The 18606-nt window shown below is 59.9% G+C and overlaps 1 protein-coding gene across 10 annotated transcripts in view; it reads left to right on the top strand.

Moving 5' to 3' along the window:
- KCNT1 (potassium sodium-activated channel subfamily T member 1) overlaps positions 1 to 18606 on the top strand; it is a 92359-nt gene that overhangs the window by 11684 nt on the left and 62069 nt on the right. For 9 of the 10 annotated variants that reach the window (XM_063787424.1, XM_063787422.1, XM_063787421.1 and 6 more), the window contains exon 2: positions 723 to 866. The exons of the other annotated variant lie outside the window; for it this stretch is intronic. In XM_063787424.1, the coding sequence (XP_063643494.1) occupies positions 723 to 866 (144 nt within the window). The remainder of the gene's footprint in view (positions 1 to 722; positions 867 to 18606) is intronic. 10 annotated transcript variants of the gene reach the window in all.

Here is an 18606-nt window from a genome sequence, read left to right as displayed (position 1 = left end):
CTTGGGCCCCCAAGAACTGCAGACCACCAGGGGTCCTCCCACTCTACCTGGTGTGCCACGATGCCCCTAACCTGCGCTGCCAGCTCTCTGTGTCTCTTTGATCCCTCACCTGGTGACAGTGGCAGAGCAGCTCAGGGCCCAGAGGGCCTGGCAGCCCCCCGGGGTTCTGACCTGAGCTGAGCTGCTCCGCCTGGGGAGGCTGCAAACAAGGGTGTCTTCTTAGGCCTCCTGGTCACTCCACCCTCACCCCTCAACAGCCTGAGGGTCTGAGACGGGGGTCTCTGGGGCTGGACCCTGAAGGAAGGTTGAGCAGCCGGCCTCGGCAAAGACCCTGGGGACGGGGAGGGGAGCTGGGGAGTTGGGAGGGGTTGCAGGGGTGTGGCGGGGCTTCAGAGCAGGGGGAGGGCCTCCATCCTGGCTCTTGGGGGATCAGGGAGGAGTGGTGCGCGCCTGTCCCTGAGCTGGCCATGACAGCTCCCGTCCCCCTTACCTCCTGCCAGGCCCCGGGGCCGCTTTGGAGGGAGCCCCGCCCCCTGCCCCTGCGCAGCCCCCGCCCTAGCCCCAGCCCGGCGCAGCCGGTCCCGCGCGCCCCCGCCCGCATGTGCCGCCAGGCCCGCCCCCGCCCGGCCGCCCGCCCGCCCGGTGGGTCGCGGTGGCCGGGGGCTGCGCGCGTCCGCGAGGGCGCCCGACGCGGGCTGAGGGGCGCTGGCGTGTGCCCGCAGGCGGCCCTGCGCGGGGGACGGCGCGCTCCTGGACACCGCCGGCTTCAAGATGAGCGACCTGGACTCCGAGGTGCTGCCCTTGCCGCCGCGCTACCGCTTCCGGGACCTGCTGCTGGGCGACCCGTCCTTCCAGAACGACGACAGGTAGGGACCGGGCGCGGGGGAGGTGCTGGGGTCGCCGTCCCGGCGCCGCCGCACGCCCGGAGCTGTCCGCGGTGCTGACGGCCGGTCCCGCGCGCCCCCGCAGCCGCCGGCGCCTTTCAACTTTTCCCGGCTTCTGGGGACGCAGAAGTTTCGGAGGGGGTGCGGGCAGGGGGAAGCATCTTCTCGGGAGGGGGTCTCCGGAGGAGGGCGCGGGATGCTCGGAGCTGCGGAGTCTTCCAGAGCCCGACTTGGGGCGCGGAGGCGGAGGGCGGCCTGGCCTTCCGGTGTCTGCTCCCAACCCCCAGCACCCCAGTTTTTCTGGTTTTGGGGGCAAGCCAGGGCCGGAAGCGCCCCGGTGGCGGAGCCCGCAGCCTGGCTGAGGGCTGGCGTCCTCCAGGCTCAGGCAGCGGTCCTTGATTAATTATTCAATGAGGGAGCTTGTCCTTCAGGTTCGTGACCTGGTCACTTATTCCGAGTCACCGTGTCCCCGTCCCCTCAACATCTCCTGGGCTAAAAAGGCAAAATGAATTGTGTCTTTCAGTTAAGGACCGACAGGATGAGCCCATGGGAATAATTCATCCGCTGAGGGGGCTGGCAGGAAGCTGGAAGAAATGTTGCTTTTCTCTCCTCCTTTTCCCCAAATAGCTGTCTTGGGTAAACACCCAGCACTTTAGCTCTGCCAGGCTCTGGGGAGGCGCTTTTTTGCCTGCAAGTGAAGGCAAGTGCTCTGAGGACTCACGCGGAGCTGGAGCCCGCGGGGGCTTCAGGTCAGGAACCGCTCCTCTTCCAGCGTGTAGGGTACGGCAGGGTCGGGGTTGTCACTGTCTCCAGGGCTCCGTCACCACCCAGCCCTGGGCTCAGCTAGCAAATCTGCACTTTCCCCCAACAACGCAGTTATTCAGGTTAGCACACAAAGTACACGAGGTTGAAAATGGTCAGGATACAAACAGCTTTCAGAGTAATCTACTGCTGAAACCGCAGCTGAAAAAGAAATCATGTTTGTAACTAGAGTCAGTCCTAGGGACTGTATCCACGAGGACCATGAAGATTTGTAAAAAGGGGGTCTTAAAACCCCTCTGCCTGCGGGGAATGGAATATTCTACCAGACCTCCCATAACATTCGGTTGTGTGAACCAAGAGTCAGGAGTGGGGACTGAGCCCAGTCTTCATCCGCTCAGAATCAGGGAGTGCGCGTCCTGCAACATCTTTCTAAGCCAGCACCAGCCCCTCAGATGCCTGTTCAGCTGGGACTTGGTTAATTCTTGAAAACAGCAGCCCTGGGAGATCCTTCCGATATTGGGCAGGAAGTGGTGTCCATCCGCCTAATGGTGCCTGGGGCTCCCAGATGACTCGATAACGCCTGTGGCTGTGGTTGATCAAATTGTAATGCTGTATTCCTGAGTGTTCAGGAGTGGACAGCAGAGGCTTTTGCTGTCCGCCTAGAGAGAACCATGCCCATCCCTGGGAGAGGAGAAGCTGGCATGGGATTTCACAATGAATCCCTGATCCTGGGTGTGGTTTTTTAAAATTGTGGTAAAATACATAAAACAGAATTTACCGTTAGTGACATTTAGTACACAACACTGTGCCACCCTCACCACTGTAATTCGAGAACATTTGTATACCCTAGAAGGAATCTCCTTAACCACTGGGACGCACTCCCCAGTGCCCCCTTATCCCCCAGCCCCTGGCAGCCACCGATTTGCATTCTAGTGGTCTTGGCGTGCTGTGCCCACTGGTGGCATGGGTTGTGTGCCGATGGTATTAGGAGGTCGACCGCTGGATGTGTGTGGCTGTGTGTGCTAGCTAGTGCGTGGCTGTGGGTCCTCTCCAGGAAATGCCCATGGGGTACAGGGCATCTGTGCCACCCCCACAAGTGCCCTGCTCTCTCTGGTTGGAAATGAAGTATACAGTGAGGTTCTATTGGAGGGAGAGTGGCCAGGGATTAGAGCTTCGGGGCTGTGTGGTCACCATACCTGTCCTGTGGCGCTGTCCCTCAAGATGGCCTCAGAGATGCTGTGCTGCATACCTTCTCTCATGTGTGAAGGATGGGAGTGGACCTGGCCCTGTGGTGTTGGTGTGTATAGGACGGGAGGGGACCTGGCCCCTGTGGTGTTGGTGTCTATAGGACGGGAGGGGACCTGGTCCCTGTGGTGTTGGTGTCTATAGGATGGGACAGGGAGGGGACTTAGCTTCCCTCTGAGAGTGGTTCCCCACTTCTCACCTCTGAGAGGAAGCCTGGGCCTGGTGGAGATGGTGGCCTTGGGCACCCCGAGATCTGGAAGGTGGGGGGCTGCTGGTCAGCTGGTGTCCAGCCCGGTTCCCAGCAGCTTTGCCTGGCTCCCCGTGGAGGCTGCGGGGGCTGGTGAGGCTGGCTGGGCACAGTACAGGAGTGGGCAGCTTTCCGGGGGCGCAGGGGCAAGTGAGTTGGGGGCTTCTGCCCAAGTCACCTGCCAGCTCGCCAGCCGCTGCCCTGCACAGCTGAACCCACTCCTCACGTGGACTCAGGCCTTCCTGAGAAATTGCCTTGACTGGATGTAGGAGAGGGTGCCCTAGAGGCCTAGGAGCCCGGGGAACCCCCACTTACCCCACCCAGGAATAGCAGCTCCTTGGTCTCAGCAGCAGCCTGGGGGCCTCTCCTCTTGAAGGCAGCTCAGGGAGCCTGGCCTGAAGGGTTTCTCTTCCTCAAACCTTCTTTGCCCAAAGGGGCCTGCTTCAGCCTCCATGGCAGGGTTGGGTGAGTCTGGTATAGCCTCTCTCATGACCCCTGATGCTGGAATGGGTGGGCAACAATGAGGGAAATCAGGATGCTGCCGGGGTCCTGAGGTCACCGAAGCCCTCCCCTATCCATAAGGACACGCACGTGGGGACCCCAGCCCTGGCTCTGTGGAAACCCCAAGCTGACCTGAAGGAGGGGATCGGCCGCTTGGAGGACCCTCCTGGGTGCTTGGGGTGGGGTCTGATGCCTCTATCTGCCATTAGAAGCCATCTCGTCTCTCCTCATCTTCCTGCTCATCCCCAGTGCCTGTGCCTTCCCCCTCCTGGAGTAGAGACCAGGGGTCGTCTGCCTGGCCTGGTGGGACCCCCTTCCTGTGTACTGCAGTGACTCACAGGGGCCGTGTGAGGTGGGAGGACGTGCTTATCTGAATGCGGGAGGGAGTGCAGGCGGGGGTCCGGAGGCCATGGGGGGTCCGGAGGCCATGGGGGGTCCGGAGGCCATGGGGGGTCTGGAGTGCAGGCGGGGGTCTGGAGGCCATGGGGGGGTCCGGAGGCCATGGGGGGTCTGGAGGCCATGGGGGGTCTGGAGGCCATGGGGGGCCCAGGTCTGAAAGGGCTGAGCCCAGCAAGACCTGCCTGCCGGCTCTGGGTGAGAAAGCCCTTAGGTGGAGGGGAGGGGACACTGGGATGGGGTCCTGGGCTGCGAACGGAAGGGCTGGTGTGCCCGGACACGGCAGCACAGGCTCCGCTCGGGCCCCTGAGGGACCAGCGTGGTGGCCTTGGCCATGGGGGTGTCTCAGGTCTGGGTAAGGTGGAAGTGCCGCTTGGTCTCTCTCTGCACCAGGGGAAGAGATTGAGGGGCAGGGAGACCCAACCACCAGCACAGGGCAGGTGCAATGTGGGGGCTCAGCACAGACCGGCACCCCTCACGCCCTCCCTATTTCTACCCTGGGGCAGGCTCTGTGAGAGAAGCGGGTGCTGCTGCCAACCCCTGGCAGGCTGTGAGTGAGCAGGTGGGCGGGCAGGACTCGGGCTTCCTGTTTCCCCCGGGAGTAGAGCCTCTGGCAGTGAGTCACCACAGCCTCCATCGCCCGTGGCCTTGGACAGAGAAGAGCTCAGCGGGCCATGTGGGCAGAGGAGGCTGTACTGCTGGGCAGGCCGCTCCCAGCGGGGATGACCCAGCCCATTGGTACCACCCGGTGGAGGAAGTGGACAGAGTTGGGAGCTCACTCACCTCAGGGACCTGATGGTGGACCCTCACCACTGCTTACCAGATGGTGTCTCGGGTGCTCCCATGGAGCAGCATTCAGCCACAGTCCACCTGCGCCCAGGCTCTGGAGCCCCTTGAGCCATGCTGAGAGTCTCACTGCCCCTCTGCCTGGGAGTCCAGGGGCAACTGATGGAGGCCCTGGCCCTCCCAGCCAGAGCCAGCTCTCAAGAGTGTCCCGGAAGCCTAAGTGAGCGTCATGGCCCTTGGAGGACACAGACTTGGGCTCTTCTTCTGCAGAGGGGTTAACAGCCCCCAAAGGGCAGCTCGAGGAGCCAGTGGGACAGGGGCTGCCTGAGGGCTTGGGTCCTGACGGTGTCCCCGAGCTGGGACCCAGGCACCTTGTGCAGACTCTGGTCTGTGGCAGTGGAGGTGCGCCTTCCATCCTGCCCTGCACTGAGGCTCAGGAAGATGCTGTGTATGTCGGGGGATGCATGCTTTGGGGACACTTGGGGCTGTCACACCACAGGCCCATCTCTCCAAAGGGGCAGATTCCAGACAAGGAGTCCCAGTGGGGAGGGGTGGGGCAGGCAGCCACCCCCCGCCATGCTGCACCAGGACCCAGCCCACCGGGGCCACTGAAGCCACCACTGGAGGCAACGTCAGGGTCGCCAACACTCCCAGGCATTAAGCAGGACATGAGAGGTGCCAGGAAGGCCCTGCCCACTGGCTGGGGCTCCCGGCAGGCAAGAGGAAGCTTCGTCCCTGAGCATGGCCAGGGCCACTGCCTTGGCTCCTTGGGCCACCGCAAGCTGAGCCCAGCACCCCCCGCCATGGGGCCCAGGCACCAGGGTCACCTGGGAAGGGAGCGGCCGCCTTGCCACAGAAAGCCCGGCCCCAGTGCAGGCCTCCCGGGGTCAGAACACTGCCCCAGAGCGGCCTGACCAGGCTGTTTCATTAGCTCCTCTGACAACAGAGAACGGAACTTGACTTGGTTCTCTGGAGTTGAGCAACACCAAATATTTTTTCACACAACAAGCTGAGAAGTGGATCACAAACAGGGCCCGGCATTGCTGGGAACACGGGGCAGCGGGCCTGCGTGGAGGATGGACCCCTGCCGGCCCCACAGGCAGCAACTGTGGACGGGCCAGGCAGGGCCAGCAGGAGCAGGAATGGGTGCAGAAGGAGGGGGCAGCCCAGACCCCTCCCTGGCCCTGCTGGATGCACCCCTTCCATTCACCCGACCCTACCCCACAGTGAATCCAGCTGCCCCGCAGGGACAGGGTGGCTGGGAACAGAGAGAGGCTTCTCTCACAGGGTGAAGGCCCCACCAGGCCTCCAAGCAGAAGGGGTTGTGGTGGGGATGTCTCTAGGAACAGCCCTGCCCTCCGAGCCCTCATCTGTCATCCTTAATAGCTGAACAATTTCTCAGCTGGTCGGGGAAGTGCCTTGAGACCTGGGTGACTGGGTGTGCTGAGGGCCTTCTAGAATCATCCCTCCTGCGAAGAGCCTGGGATTGCATAAGTGCCCTCCTCCTGCCCAGCCCTCCCAGCTCCATCATCTCTTCCTATCCCCTCCCCACCCCCATCATCCTGCCCCCACACACCAGCCTGGCCCCTGCTGAAGAAGCAGGGGGCCCAGGCAGCCTTCCTCCAGAGGGAGCTTTGCTCCGCCTCTCTCGGGGCTGGGGGCGGGGGTCCTGCCTGTACCCCCACCCCCACCTGCTCTCTGAAGGCCACTCTGGGACCCTGAGCTGAGAAGGCCCCGGAGCCAGCCCCAGCTCCCTGAAGGGCACTGAGCCAAGAGTTTCTGCGTGAAGGCGTGAGTGGCCTGGGCAGGACCTAGGGCACAGGTCAGCTCTCCTTCCGGGGTGCTCTGGGGAAGCTAGGGCTGGGCTGCGCCTGCACCACCCTGCTCCTGCCTTAGGGCCCCAGGTCCCCATGTGACAGACTCAGGTGTAGCTGGAGCTTTGAAACAGAGGGGGACAGTCAGGAGGAAGGGTGTGGCCAGGCCTGACCCAAAGGTGAGGGTGGGGCATGAGGGACACACGGCCGAGCCCAAGGGGCAGTGGTGGTTTAGGGGCCGTGAAGGTTCGAGGAGGAGTCGGGGAACCATGCAGGGTGAGGGCTGGGGTGGGAGAGGCCTGGAGCTGAGTTTGGGAAGCGTGGCCCCTGGACTGGGGGACCCCCAGAAGGGGCTGAAGTGGCCCCCAACGCTCTCGGCCTGAGCTGCTGGGCCAGCCCCAGCCTCGAAGCCACTCTGCTCCAGCACCGGGTCCCCTGGCGTGCCTCCTGCCCAGAGCTGCTGAGCTCAGGGAAACGCCAGCCTGCTCAGTCCCCGGGGGTGGTGGGGTAGGGGGTGGTTATATTTAACATTCTGCCCGGGGCCATCCTGCTGTGTGCAGGCGTACTGATAGAGCAGGGAGGGGCCAGGTGGGATCCCAGTCCTGCCCCTGGCCCTTCTCGCCCTGGGGCCCTTTCCAGAGCAAACACCCACAGGCTTGGGAGGACACGGCCAGCCTGAGAAATGGCCTTGGCCAGGCCGGTGGGGCCCAAGCAGGCTGGGGTCTCCTGGCCGGGGGAGGGTGCCGGCCATGCGCATACCAGGAGCCAATCCCAGAGCCTCGGGGCCGCCTCTCTGTCTTTCCTGGACCCCCTTGGTGTGCCACCTGCATGATTGAGTCAAGGTCTGGTTTATTGGAGCAGGAAAGTCCCGGGATGGTGTCCGAAAGTTCTGGCAGGTTCCATGTGCTTTACGGTGTCCTGAGTGAGTGAAATGCATGTCATGATTTCTCCAGTCCCTTTCCAGCTCAGGGTCGGTTTGCCTGTGTTGCCCCCACTCAACTGTGGACAGGGCTGGAGGCCAGGCCTGCTCGCCCTTGTCTCCTGGGCCCCCTACCAGGAAGCAGGGTCCTGGAAGGTGGGCCTGAGTCAGGGTGGGGGAAGGTGACGCCTCTGCTGTGGAGACTGTGGCTCCCAGGTGGGCTGCACCTTCCTCCTAGCCCTGTCCCTCCCTCCGACGGTGGGTTCCAGGGGCTTGCGTTGCCTCCAGCCCTGGGTGACCAAGGAGTGGGCAGGATCAACAGGAGGGCCACAGAGGCTGTCGGTGACCAGGGCCCACCACATGTGAACGGTGTCTTGTGGGGCATCACCTGGCTGCGGGGGCATGGAGGAGGGTCCATGATACCCCTGGGCCCAGGGCTGGCTCAGTCCTCAGCCTGTGCGTCTTTATGACTCAAGCGGGGGGCCTCTGGCTCCCCCAAACACACCCCCAGGATATCCAGGGAGACCCTGAGAGGGTGAATCCCGCGTCCCCTGGGGCTGCATCCCCCGTCCCACCCCTGGGGCCGGCACAGCGGGGCACACGGCTTCATCACCAAGCCCATGTCCCAGGGACTCATGTGCGTGACACAAAATGAAATTCCTCCCGCATTAGTGTAAAACAGAACACAGATGCCCAGTGGGAGGGGCTGGCATCCTCCGCGTCAGGAAGCCACCATCCATTTGGGCTTCAGGTTGTAATTCCCAATGCGCTCCCTCCACTGTTCCGTTTCCATCATCCGGCGCGTCCAGCTGAAATGGAATGGGTGTAAGGGTGTTTATGCCTCGTCTCAGTCTTCCCAGCTGCTATGGAAAAGCACCACAGACCCGGCGGCCTCAGCAACAGAGATTTATTTCTCAGTTCTGGAGGCTGGAAGCCCAGGATCAAGGCGCCGGCGGACCAGGCTCCCGGTGAGAGCATCTCTCAGGCTTGCACGTGGCGTCTTCTCACTGCGCCCACGGGGCAGAGAATGCAGGCTCTCTGCTCTCTTCCTGTGGGGCACTGATCCCATCCTGAGGCCCCACTCTCATGAACTCGTCTAAGCCTACTCACCTCCTGAAGGCCCTGTCTCTACCATCCCATCAGCGGTGGGGGCTTCAACAAGGGAATCTGGGGGGTGCAATTCAGTCTGGAGCAGGCTTGGAGGGAAAGAAGCGGACGCTGCAAAAGATGTCGTGGGAAATCCTCCGGGGGATTAAGTTGCCCTTTCATTTCAAATTCCTTAAACTTCAAGGGCATCTGCCAGGTCCCTAGGGAGAGCCTCCTGCATGCAGCTTTCCTCTCCTCTCCAGCGCTCATCACAACAGCGGCCACTGTGTGAGTGAAGGCCGAGGCCACACTGCCTGTGCCTCCCCAGCAGTCAGTGACGGGCGTGGCTCTCCAAGGCAGTGAACTTGCAGAGTGCAGGAAGCTGGGGGCTGCAGAGCTCGCCTGCAGGGCAGCACCCCAGAGGCCTGGCAGGGTGGGTGAGCTGTCCCATGACCCGTCACCCCTCCACCAGGTCCCAAAAGCAAAAGCGTTGGTGGGGTGTCAGGAGTTCCAGCTGTACCTAGAAATTGTCCTGCATCCTGTTCCAGGAGATATCGTCCATCTTGGGGTCAACATGGAATGCCACCTGCATGAACAGGGCCGGCGCCGGCATCCACTGCGGCTCCACAGCGTGGCAGGCGGGGAGGAGAGGCTGCTGCTCCCTGGCAGGAAGTTCTGGTGCACCATGTGAGCGTGTGGCTCCCGAAGGGGCATTTTGTGCCTGTGCGACCGACAGCTGTGCCCACGGGTCTGCTGCATGGCCATGTCTACACGGGGCCTGCTGCCTCCGGAGGGACCCTGGGGCTTGGGGGGCCTCAGAGCCCTGTCAGTAGGAAGGGGGCCCTGGCTCTCCTGGTGGGTGTCTGGAGCATCTAGAGCTGTCCCGGGAAGTGCCGTGTCCCAGGGACCTTGTTACTGATGATTCTGCCAGTCTGGCAAGTCCATCATCACCGCCTTCAGTGCCGGGCCACCCCTCGGGGCTTGCAGGCCTGGTGTCCGGCTGCCCCCAGCCCAGCACAGGTACCTCATGTCCTTGAACACCCCCTCCTCCATCCAGTCTGAGCGCCGTGGCTCAGCGCAGCCCCGTCCCAGACCAGTGTCTGTTCTCCTGAGGGTGCTGTGGGCTGGGGAGGCCCAGGTATCCCTGCCACCTTCGCTCTGAGCCCGTCTTCCTCTCCAGGTTTTCATAAGAGGCCCCGGGAAGCTCCATGCCCTCCTCCCAGCACTCCTGCTTTCCCCTCTGAATTTTTATCCATCATGGGCCCCTGAATAAGAGCTGACTGTGGGATCCAGGCTCAGAGGCTCGAGAGGCACAGGGGGAGGGCACCAAGGTCTTCGCAGTCCAGGCCAGCCTCAGGGTCAGGCCTCCTGGGGCCTCAACTTTGTGTCCTCCCCATGGGGTGCTTTTCATCCCCGGAGGCCAGGCTGGGGGTGGCTCAGGGGGCACCATCTGCACAGGTGGGGGCAGCCGTGGGCGGGTAGAGACAGCGGGCCCCGCGTGCACTCCCATCCTGAGCCCCCTGAGCCTCAAACAAGAGTGAAGGCAGTGCCCAGGGAAGCACAGGCCAACGGGGGCAGGCACAGCCTTGTGGTGGCCAGAGAACCAGGTCCTCACCTGCAGGATCCAGGCAGGCCAGTGGTCGGCGAGGGGCGTGGCCAGTCTGCCTGTTCCTTCCTCCACGTATGCAGGCATTCATTCATTCAGTCATGCAACAGAGGTCAAGTTGAGTGTCTGCTGTAGGCACCAGATTCAGCAAATACAAATACAGGATGCCTGGTTAAATATGACTGTCAGATAAACAGTGAATCATTTCCCAGTGGAAGTGTATCCTATCCAATATCGGGGACGTGCTTATACTGAAGACAATTATTTTCCATCTGACATTGAAACCTCACCAGGTGTGTCATGTATTTCATTGGGATCCCTAGCTCCGGCTGGGTCGGCTGGGCTGCCCCGAGAGGCCCAACATGAAGGCCCCGGCCACCCACCTGGATTGGAGCTTCCTCCGCCCAGGCAGAGCCTGGGCTCCTGCAGGCACAGATGGGCCCCCCACCACTGGCTTCGAGGATGACCCTGAACCTTCCCTCTAGCAGACAACAGATCTGACAGGGTCTTCCCCCCATGAGAGGGGGTGCCCCTGGGCTCCCCCATGTGATCCTGAGGGTAATCTTGGTGGAAGCAGCGCTGGGGCCTGTCCCTGCCCCACCCCAGGAGGCAACTGCGTCGGGGGGCGTGTGGTGGACACATGACAAACCCAGCCCAGGATCCCTTGGTGGCTCAATGGCCCAACCGCCTCCCTGCACAGACAGGAAAACGGAGTCCTCAGAAGGGCGGGGCCTGTCGAGGGCCACACAGCTTCCGGGGGGGACCTCAGAAGGAGGGGTCTGTGGAGAGTACCCCAGGTCCCCTATAGTGTTTGAACAGGGCCTTCGAAAGATTCCTGTCCTCCCAGAACCCCAGAATGTGGCTTATGTAGAAACACGGTCTTTGCAGATGTGATTAGTTGAGGATCTCAAGGTGAGGCCATTCTGGACCGAGGGGCTCAGATCCAGTGACTTATACGAAGAGAAGGAACAAACCCAGAGACACAGAGAAGAAGCCACGCCGGGACAGACGCAGATATCAGCGCGACGCTGCCACGAGCCCAGGGCCACCAGGAGCTGGAGACGGCGGAGGACCCGCTACGCTTGTGGGGGAGGGTGGACTTGCCAACACCAGGATTTTGGATTCTGGTCTCCAGAACGGAGAGAAGAGACCTCTGTAGTTTTGGGCACTCAGTTTGTGGTATTGAGCCCCAGGACACCCATGCACACATGAGAGGGTGCAGGGGTCACTCTGGGACAGCACCAAAGCCGGGGGGCCCCAGGGGCCACTAAGGAGGTTCCCACGTGGAGCTGTGGCTGCCCTTGCTGGGTTTGGGACCCTCAGCCAGGTCCAGGTGGACAGAGTCTGTTTCCAGCACAGCCCCGTCCTTTTGCTGGGCAGTTTGCCTGGGCGTGTCCTAAGTTGATTGAATATATGCTGGAAAGCAGAAATGCTGGAAAAGAGGCCCCCTCCCACCCGCCCTGGGAGCCCAGGTCTGGCAGGAGGAACCACCTGGGCGATAGGGGTCTGGGGAGGAAGAGGGGTTGGTGGGCAGCAGCCTCCCCAGCCACCACCCAGGAGCCATGGCTGTGGGGGCTCGGAGTGGCCACCCCACCCAGGAGGAGGGGCCTGTCAGGGCAAGAGACCCCCACATCCTCCCCTGACCTTGATCCACAGAAGGGCCGGCAAAGGACTGGGGAAAGGCCTGCAGTCATGGGGGCAGGGGGATGAGGGGAGGGGACAGGAGGAGCCAGGGCGCTGTCTGGGCTGGGGGCTGGGCTGGGGCAGGGGCAGCTGAGGGCCTGCGGTGGATGCTCCCAGCCCCTCTCCACAGCACTACGTGGCACAGGGCCAGCAGCCCCCAGGGGAGACTCCCAGCCTGCAGGGCCCTCTGGAGCCTCCCTGGGTCTCGGATCCCTTCCAGGGACCTGGATGAGGCCGTACCCCCAGGGACAGAAGTGCCCCTGGGAGCAAAGCCGGCCCAGTCTCGGGTGGCCTGAGTTCAGAGCTCAGAGCTGAGAGCTCCCCCTGGCTTCTGTGGCTCGCCATGTGGCCAGGGCCGCATCTTCACCCCCACCCCGTTCCAAGCCTCAGTGGGTCCCTTGGTAGGTAGAACCTGTTGGGAGGGTAAAGCGAGGCACCCCAGGTAAGCCAAGTTCTGCTACGGACGGGGCCCCTCGGAGACCCAGATCAGACTCTGCCAAGGCCTCGCCCTACTCCCGCCCCCAACCTGATGATTAGCTAATTAATTCTGTCTCTCCCTCCCTCTCTCTCTCCTTCCCTCTCTCTCTGTCTACCTCTCTCCCTCCCTCTCTCTCTCCTTCCCTCTCTCTCTGTCTACCTCTCTCCCTCCCTCTCTCTCTCACTCTCTACCTCTCCCTCCCTCTCTCCCTCTCTCTCCCTCTCTCTCTTCCTCTCTCTCCGTCTTTCCTATTCTCTCTCTCTCCCTCTCTTTCCCATTCTCTCACTCTCTCCCTCTCTCCCTCCCTCTCCCTCTCTCTTTCCCATTCTCTCTCTCTCTCTCCCTCTCTCTCCCTCTTTCCCATTCTCTCTCTCTCCCTCTCCATCTCTCTCCCTCTCTCTCCCTCTCTCTCTCCCTCCCTCTCCCTCTCTTTCCCATTCTGTCTCTCTCCCTCTCTCCCTCTCTTTCCCATTCTCTCTCTCCCTCTCTTTCCCATTTTCTCTCTCCCCCCTCTCCCTCCCTCTCTCCCTCTTTCCCCTTCTCTCCCCCTCTCCCTCCCTCTCTCCCTCTCTCTACCTCTCTCTCCCTCCCTCTTCCTCTCTCCCTCCCTCTCTCCCTCCCTCTCTCCCTCTCCCTCCCCCCCTCTTTCTCCCTCTCTCTTTCCTATTCTCTCTCTCCCCCTCTCTCCCTCTTTCTCCCTCTTTCCCATTCTCTCTCTCTCCCTCTCCCTCTCTCTCCCTCTCCCTCTCTCTCCGTCTCCCTCTCTCTCCCACTCTCTCCCTCTCTCTTTTCCCTTCTCTCCCCCCTCTCCCTCTCTCTCCCTCTCTCTTTCTGTCTCTCCCTCTCTCTCTGTCAGTTTCCCCACTCTCTGCAGGGTCCCCTCCACAGTGATTAGTCAAGGCCCAGCCCGAGGGGCCTGGGAATGGGGAGGGGGAGCCCAGCCGTGTGTCACCTTTGGGAGAGGAGGACCCCTTCCATGCCTGGTGGTACTGTCGTGCCTTTGAAGGGAGGTGTGGCACCAGGCTGGGCGGTGTCCCCCATGCCAAAGGCCACTCCGCATCCCAGCCCCCGGCCCCTGGGTACTGCTCCTCCAGCCCCCACTCGCTGGCCTGGATTCTCTGGACAGAGGTGGGGCCCACAGGGGAGCAAAGGGCCATCCAGAGAGCGTGGGTCTGCGCCAGGGCCCTTCTAAGACCAGCCGAAGGATGACCATCCTGACTGACCGTCCCAATCTGCAGCCTGGGACTGGGACCTGCTGTGCGGGGCTCTAAAGAGGCGAGTGAGGGAAAGATGTTGCAGTGGGGAGGCCATCCTGGCCCAAAACGCAGTCACAAAGTCCTTAAAAGAGGGCGGCAAAGAGGGTTAAAATGGCAACATTTGTGTTATGCATATTTACTACAAAAACAAGCTTGCCTTAAGAAAACTCAAAAAAGAAAAAGAAGATTAACAGGCAGAAGGAGATGGCCGTGTGAAGGCGGGGGCAGAGACTGGAGTGATGTGGCCACCGCCGAGGGGTGCCTGGAGTCCCCAGAAGTTGGAAGAGGCAGGAAGGACCTTCCCTAGGGCCTCCAAGGAAGCGTAGCCTTGTGACACTGGACTTCAGCCCAGGGACACTGATGTCCAACTCTGGCCTCCAGAACTGTTGCTTCAAGCCCCCCGCTGTGGTACTTTGTTATGGCAGCCCCAGGACACCCCGACACCAGGAAATCGCATCATTGTTTGGAGGGAGAACATCGGGGCAGATTCACCTGGTTTCTATGTGGGGCAGAAAAGAGCCAGCGGCCAAGCCACCCCCAGGCCCCTCCTTGGGAAGTGAGACCCCCACAGCCTCACTGAGGATGTAACAGCCACCCACGGCCTGCCTGGGAAAAGCCCAGATTTCAGGAGGCCCTGATTAGGTCTCCCAAGACTCACGCCCTGTTCTGGGGGAACAGGAAAGGGGAGGCATCTCCCCAGAACTCAGGGAGGCCAAGGCCATGCCCACGGAGGGGCAGAGAGCCGGGGGCCGGAGAGTGAGGGCCGCAGCCACGGGCTGGGAAGGGGAGAGGGCCGGGCAGGGGTCCTGGGAGAGGGGCAGCCCAAGCCCAGCTTGGAGAGACACCTCCCCAGCGGCCCCGGCATGTGCTCAGCAGCTGGTGAGCTCAATCCAGGAGTGTTTTGTCGGATCTGGCTATGATGATTCACAAACCCCTTTTTAATCTGGAACAGCTCCCACCAGGCGGGTCCCCCAGGATTTCCCACCCTACCCCCGGGATTGTGAATCTGAGACATCACACCACGATTGTCACGTGACATGGTGTTCGGGATTGAACTGTGTCCCCCAAGATTTATATATCAAAGCCCCAACCCATGGTACCTTAGAATATGACTGTATTTGGAAATTGGTTCTTTAGAGGTAATTAAGGTGAAATGAGGTCATTCGGTTGGGCCCTAATTCAATAGGACTAAGGCCCCTCTTTATACAAAGGAGGAATGGGGAGACAGGTATACACAGGAGATATAATTAAGTTCGCTCATCAGTTGAATTTGAATTAATCAAAGGGCGATTATCCGAGTGGGCTGCGTCTACTCACACATGCCCTCTGAAAGCAGCGTTTCCTCTGGCTGGCAGTGGAAGAGGTGAAGTGACTGGAGGCAGCAGGGAACTGAACACATCCGTACTTGCTTTAGAGATGAGGGCATATGCCAAGGAAGGAGGTGGCCCTGGGGAGCTTAGAGCAACCCCCTGCCGGCGGCCAGCAAGAAAGGGGGTCCTCTGTCCCACAGTGCAGGAGGGGATTCCGCAGATGGCGGGCATGAGCCTGGGAGCAGATTCCTGCTGGGCTCCAGATGCGGGCCCAGCCCTGCGGATGCCTCGGTCTCAGCCTCATGGGACCCTCTGCAGAAAACCAAGCTCAGCTGTGCGCGGACTTCTACCCTACAGAACTGAGAAGTGATAAGTGGGTGCTGCTGTGAGCTTCCAGGCTGGTGGTGGTTCGTTACGCAACAGAGGTAGCACGTACACCAGGCCTCTCGTCCTGCAGAAGTTTCCACCGTCTGCACGTGTCCGGTGGCCTCTCTGTGGGTAGTTCAGCTTGTTCTTCTGCCTCCAGTATTTTTTGCAAAGTGGAAGTTGGGTCTGCAGGCCTGCTGGACAGAGCTTACTTGATCGAGGCTCGAAAATGTTGCATGTGCCCTTGGTGTCTGCGTGTGGCCTCAGGTCCTGGTTGCCCCTGTCAAAGATGGCCCAATGGACCTGCTGGGGCCAGCCCAACCCTACCACTGGGCAGGTACTTCCCCCTGGTCACCTCAAGGTGGCCTGTGGCTTTACGAGCACCCAGTGTTCCCTCTGTGGCTCTTGGCCCCCTCTGAAGGCCCTTCCCAAGCCTGTCCTTCCACTGGGACCTGGGAGGTGCAGGCTGCCTTTTTCTCTTCCTCCCTCCATCAGCGTTACCCACATTCTCCTCTGCACTGTGCTGATCCTTCATCCATGGGAGCTGTGCACCCCCAAATATAATTCCTGCTGGAAACACCCTCGACCCTTTCTCTTTAATGACAGATTTTCACAGTAAGGCAGTGTTGAATTGCAGCCTCTAGTGGTGACAACAAGGAAAGGGGTTCCCTGGACTCCCCCTTCGGAGCATCAGGTGTGGACCCATGGAGTTCCGTGGACCTGCCATGTGTGGTGGGCCAAATAATGCTCCCCTGAAGATGTCCATGTCCTGATCCCAGAAACCCGTGACTATGTAACCATGCGTGGCTAGGGGGACCCCACGTGGTGAGGGGGATTAGCAGATATGATTAAGTGGAGGGCCTTGAAGATGGGAAATTATCGTGGATGATCTGGGTGAGCCAAGATCATCACAGATTCCTAGGGGAGGGAGGCAGAGGCTCAGAGTCGCTGGAGAAGGAGATGAGCAGGGGAAGCAAGGACTGGAGCGATGGGAGGAGGGGCCCAGTCGGGGAGGGTAGTGGTCACCGGAAGCTGGAAGAGGCAAGGAAATGGACCCCTCCCTGGGACTCCAGAAGGAGCCAGCCCTGCCGGCACTTCAGGCTTGGGATTTCTGACCTCCGGGATGGTGTGCTTAAAACACTTGTGTTGGCCGGGTACGGTGGCTCACACCTGAAATCTCAGCAGTTTGGGAGGCCAAGGCAGGCAGATCTCTCGAGCTCAGGAGTTCCAGACCAGCCTGGGCAACATGGCAAAACCCTGTCTCTACAAAAAATACAAAACTTAGCCGAGCATGGTGGTGCATGCCTGTAGTCCCAGCTACTTGGGAAGCTGAGGCAGGAGGATCACTTGAGCCCAGGAGGTCCAGGCTGCAGTGAGCTATGTTCATGCCACTGCACTCCAGCCTGGGCAACAAAGTGAGATCCCGTCTCAAGGTAAAAAAAAAAAAAAAAAAAAAAAGTGTGGTTTAGCAATTGAATTTGTGGCCATTTGTAACCACAGCAGCAGGAAGCCCACACGCCATGTTTGAATCATTGTCCCCTCTAAGATCCCACTGCCTCCACTTTGGCCAATGGGAGCCCTTCCCACTGGCTTCCGTACCCTTGGACATGACCCCATTCCTCTTTGCAACTTCCTTGTTCTCTAGCAAAACTAGATTTTCCACACTCTCGAACCTTCCCCGCCCTGAGTCAGTCATTCTCTGGGGATGGGTCTTTCAGCGCGGCTCGCGTTAGAATCTCAGTCACCTGGCGTGTCTTCATTTTGGATCACAGTGTCCTGCATACCCACAATGTTACTAATTTTATCATTGTTTTTACTCCACCAAGGTTTAAATGCTTACCTGTTCTATAACCATATTTTGTGTAATTCTCTAACGCTCTGTAGCCACCTCAGTGGGCTTCCCGCTGCCCACCCACCCTTTCATACGGCTTCTTCACGCTGGAATTCTTTCTTTGGCATTTCTTTTAGCAGCTTCATTTCATGTTTGAGGTGGCTGTGGTTGTTTTTCTCCCAACAAGGGCGTGTGCATTTGTGCCGCGTACTCTCACGTTCCTTTGCGTTGGAGGACATCACCCCTGTGTCTCTAGACTCGAGTGACATTTTGGCTGGGTATAATAGTCCTAGACCTCATTTTTTCCCATTAGAACTTGATCAGCATGGGACCGTCATCCTCTGGTGCTTAGTTCACTGCAGAAAATCTGCAGCCAGCTCACTTCACCCCCTTCGTAGTGACTCACTGGTTCTGTCTTGTGCACCTGCAGAATCTTCTTTACCCTCAGCTGAGGAGGTGGAGTAGGAGCCATATCTGGATGGAATGCATCCTGTGTCTTGTTTTCCTGGGACTCCGTGCACAGTTCTTTCTTTGCTTCATCATCACATATCTAAATACTTTTCAAATATGTGTATATATATATAGAGAGAGAGAGAGAGAGAGAGAGAGAGATGGAGTCTCGCTCTGTCATCCAGGCTGGAGTGCAGTGGCATGATATTTCAGCTCACTGCAACCTCCGCCTCCCAGGTTCAAGATTCTCCTGCCTCAGCCTCCCCAGTAGCTGGGATTACAGGTGCCCACCACCACGTCCAGCTAATTTTTGTATTTTTAGTAGAGATGGGGTTTCACCATGTTGGTTAGGCTGGTGCTGAACTCCTGACCTCAGGTGATCTGCCCGCCTCAGCCTCCCAAAGTGCTGGGATTACAGGCATGAGCCACCGCAACTGGCTTCAAATATATTTTAAATACCAAAAACTAGTTGAGGCTTCTACCCAGGGGTACAAGCAATCCTCCAGTGGAAGTGTCCTCACCCTTCCTCCGGTGCCTGGATCTTGTTGTGCCTTTGCTGTGCTGGTCAGAGCCAACCATCTGTGTCTATAATCCAATTTCAGCCATGCCTCTCCTGTTCCTCCTGGCTTGGGTTCATTGAGTCATAACTGTATGGCGTGTGGGCTCTCTGCTTGCTTCTGGAGTTCTGTGGTCTCCCCCTCTGCCACTGGCTGCTGAGATGAACAGGCTCATCTCATCTTCGAGTGTGGCTTCCATTGCACCTTGTCCTTATCAAGTTGACCCAGTGCCCAAATTCCTCCTGGGGAACTTCCTTCTTCTCTGGGTTTTGTTTTATTGTTGGCCGGGTTCTTTGTCTGCTGAAGTCCAACCTATCTCTCTCTCTCTCTCATTCTCTCTCTCTTCTCTTTTTTCTCCCTTCCTTCCTTTCCTTCTTCCTTCCCTCCTTCCTGGGGCTCCATGCCCTTCTCCCACTGGGGGCAATCAAG

This window comes from Pan troglodytes, chromosome 11 (genome assembly GCF_028858775.2).
Source record: "Pan troglodytes isolate AG18354 chromosome 11, NHGRI_mPanTro3-v2.0_pri, whole genome shotgun sequence".
Classification (NCBI taxonomy): Eukaryota; Metazoa; Chordata; class Mammalia; order Primates; family Hominidae; genus Pan; species Pan troglodytes.
This window is presented reverse-complemented; position numbering and strand designations above follow the sequence as displayed.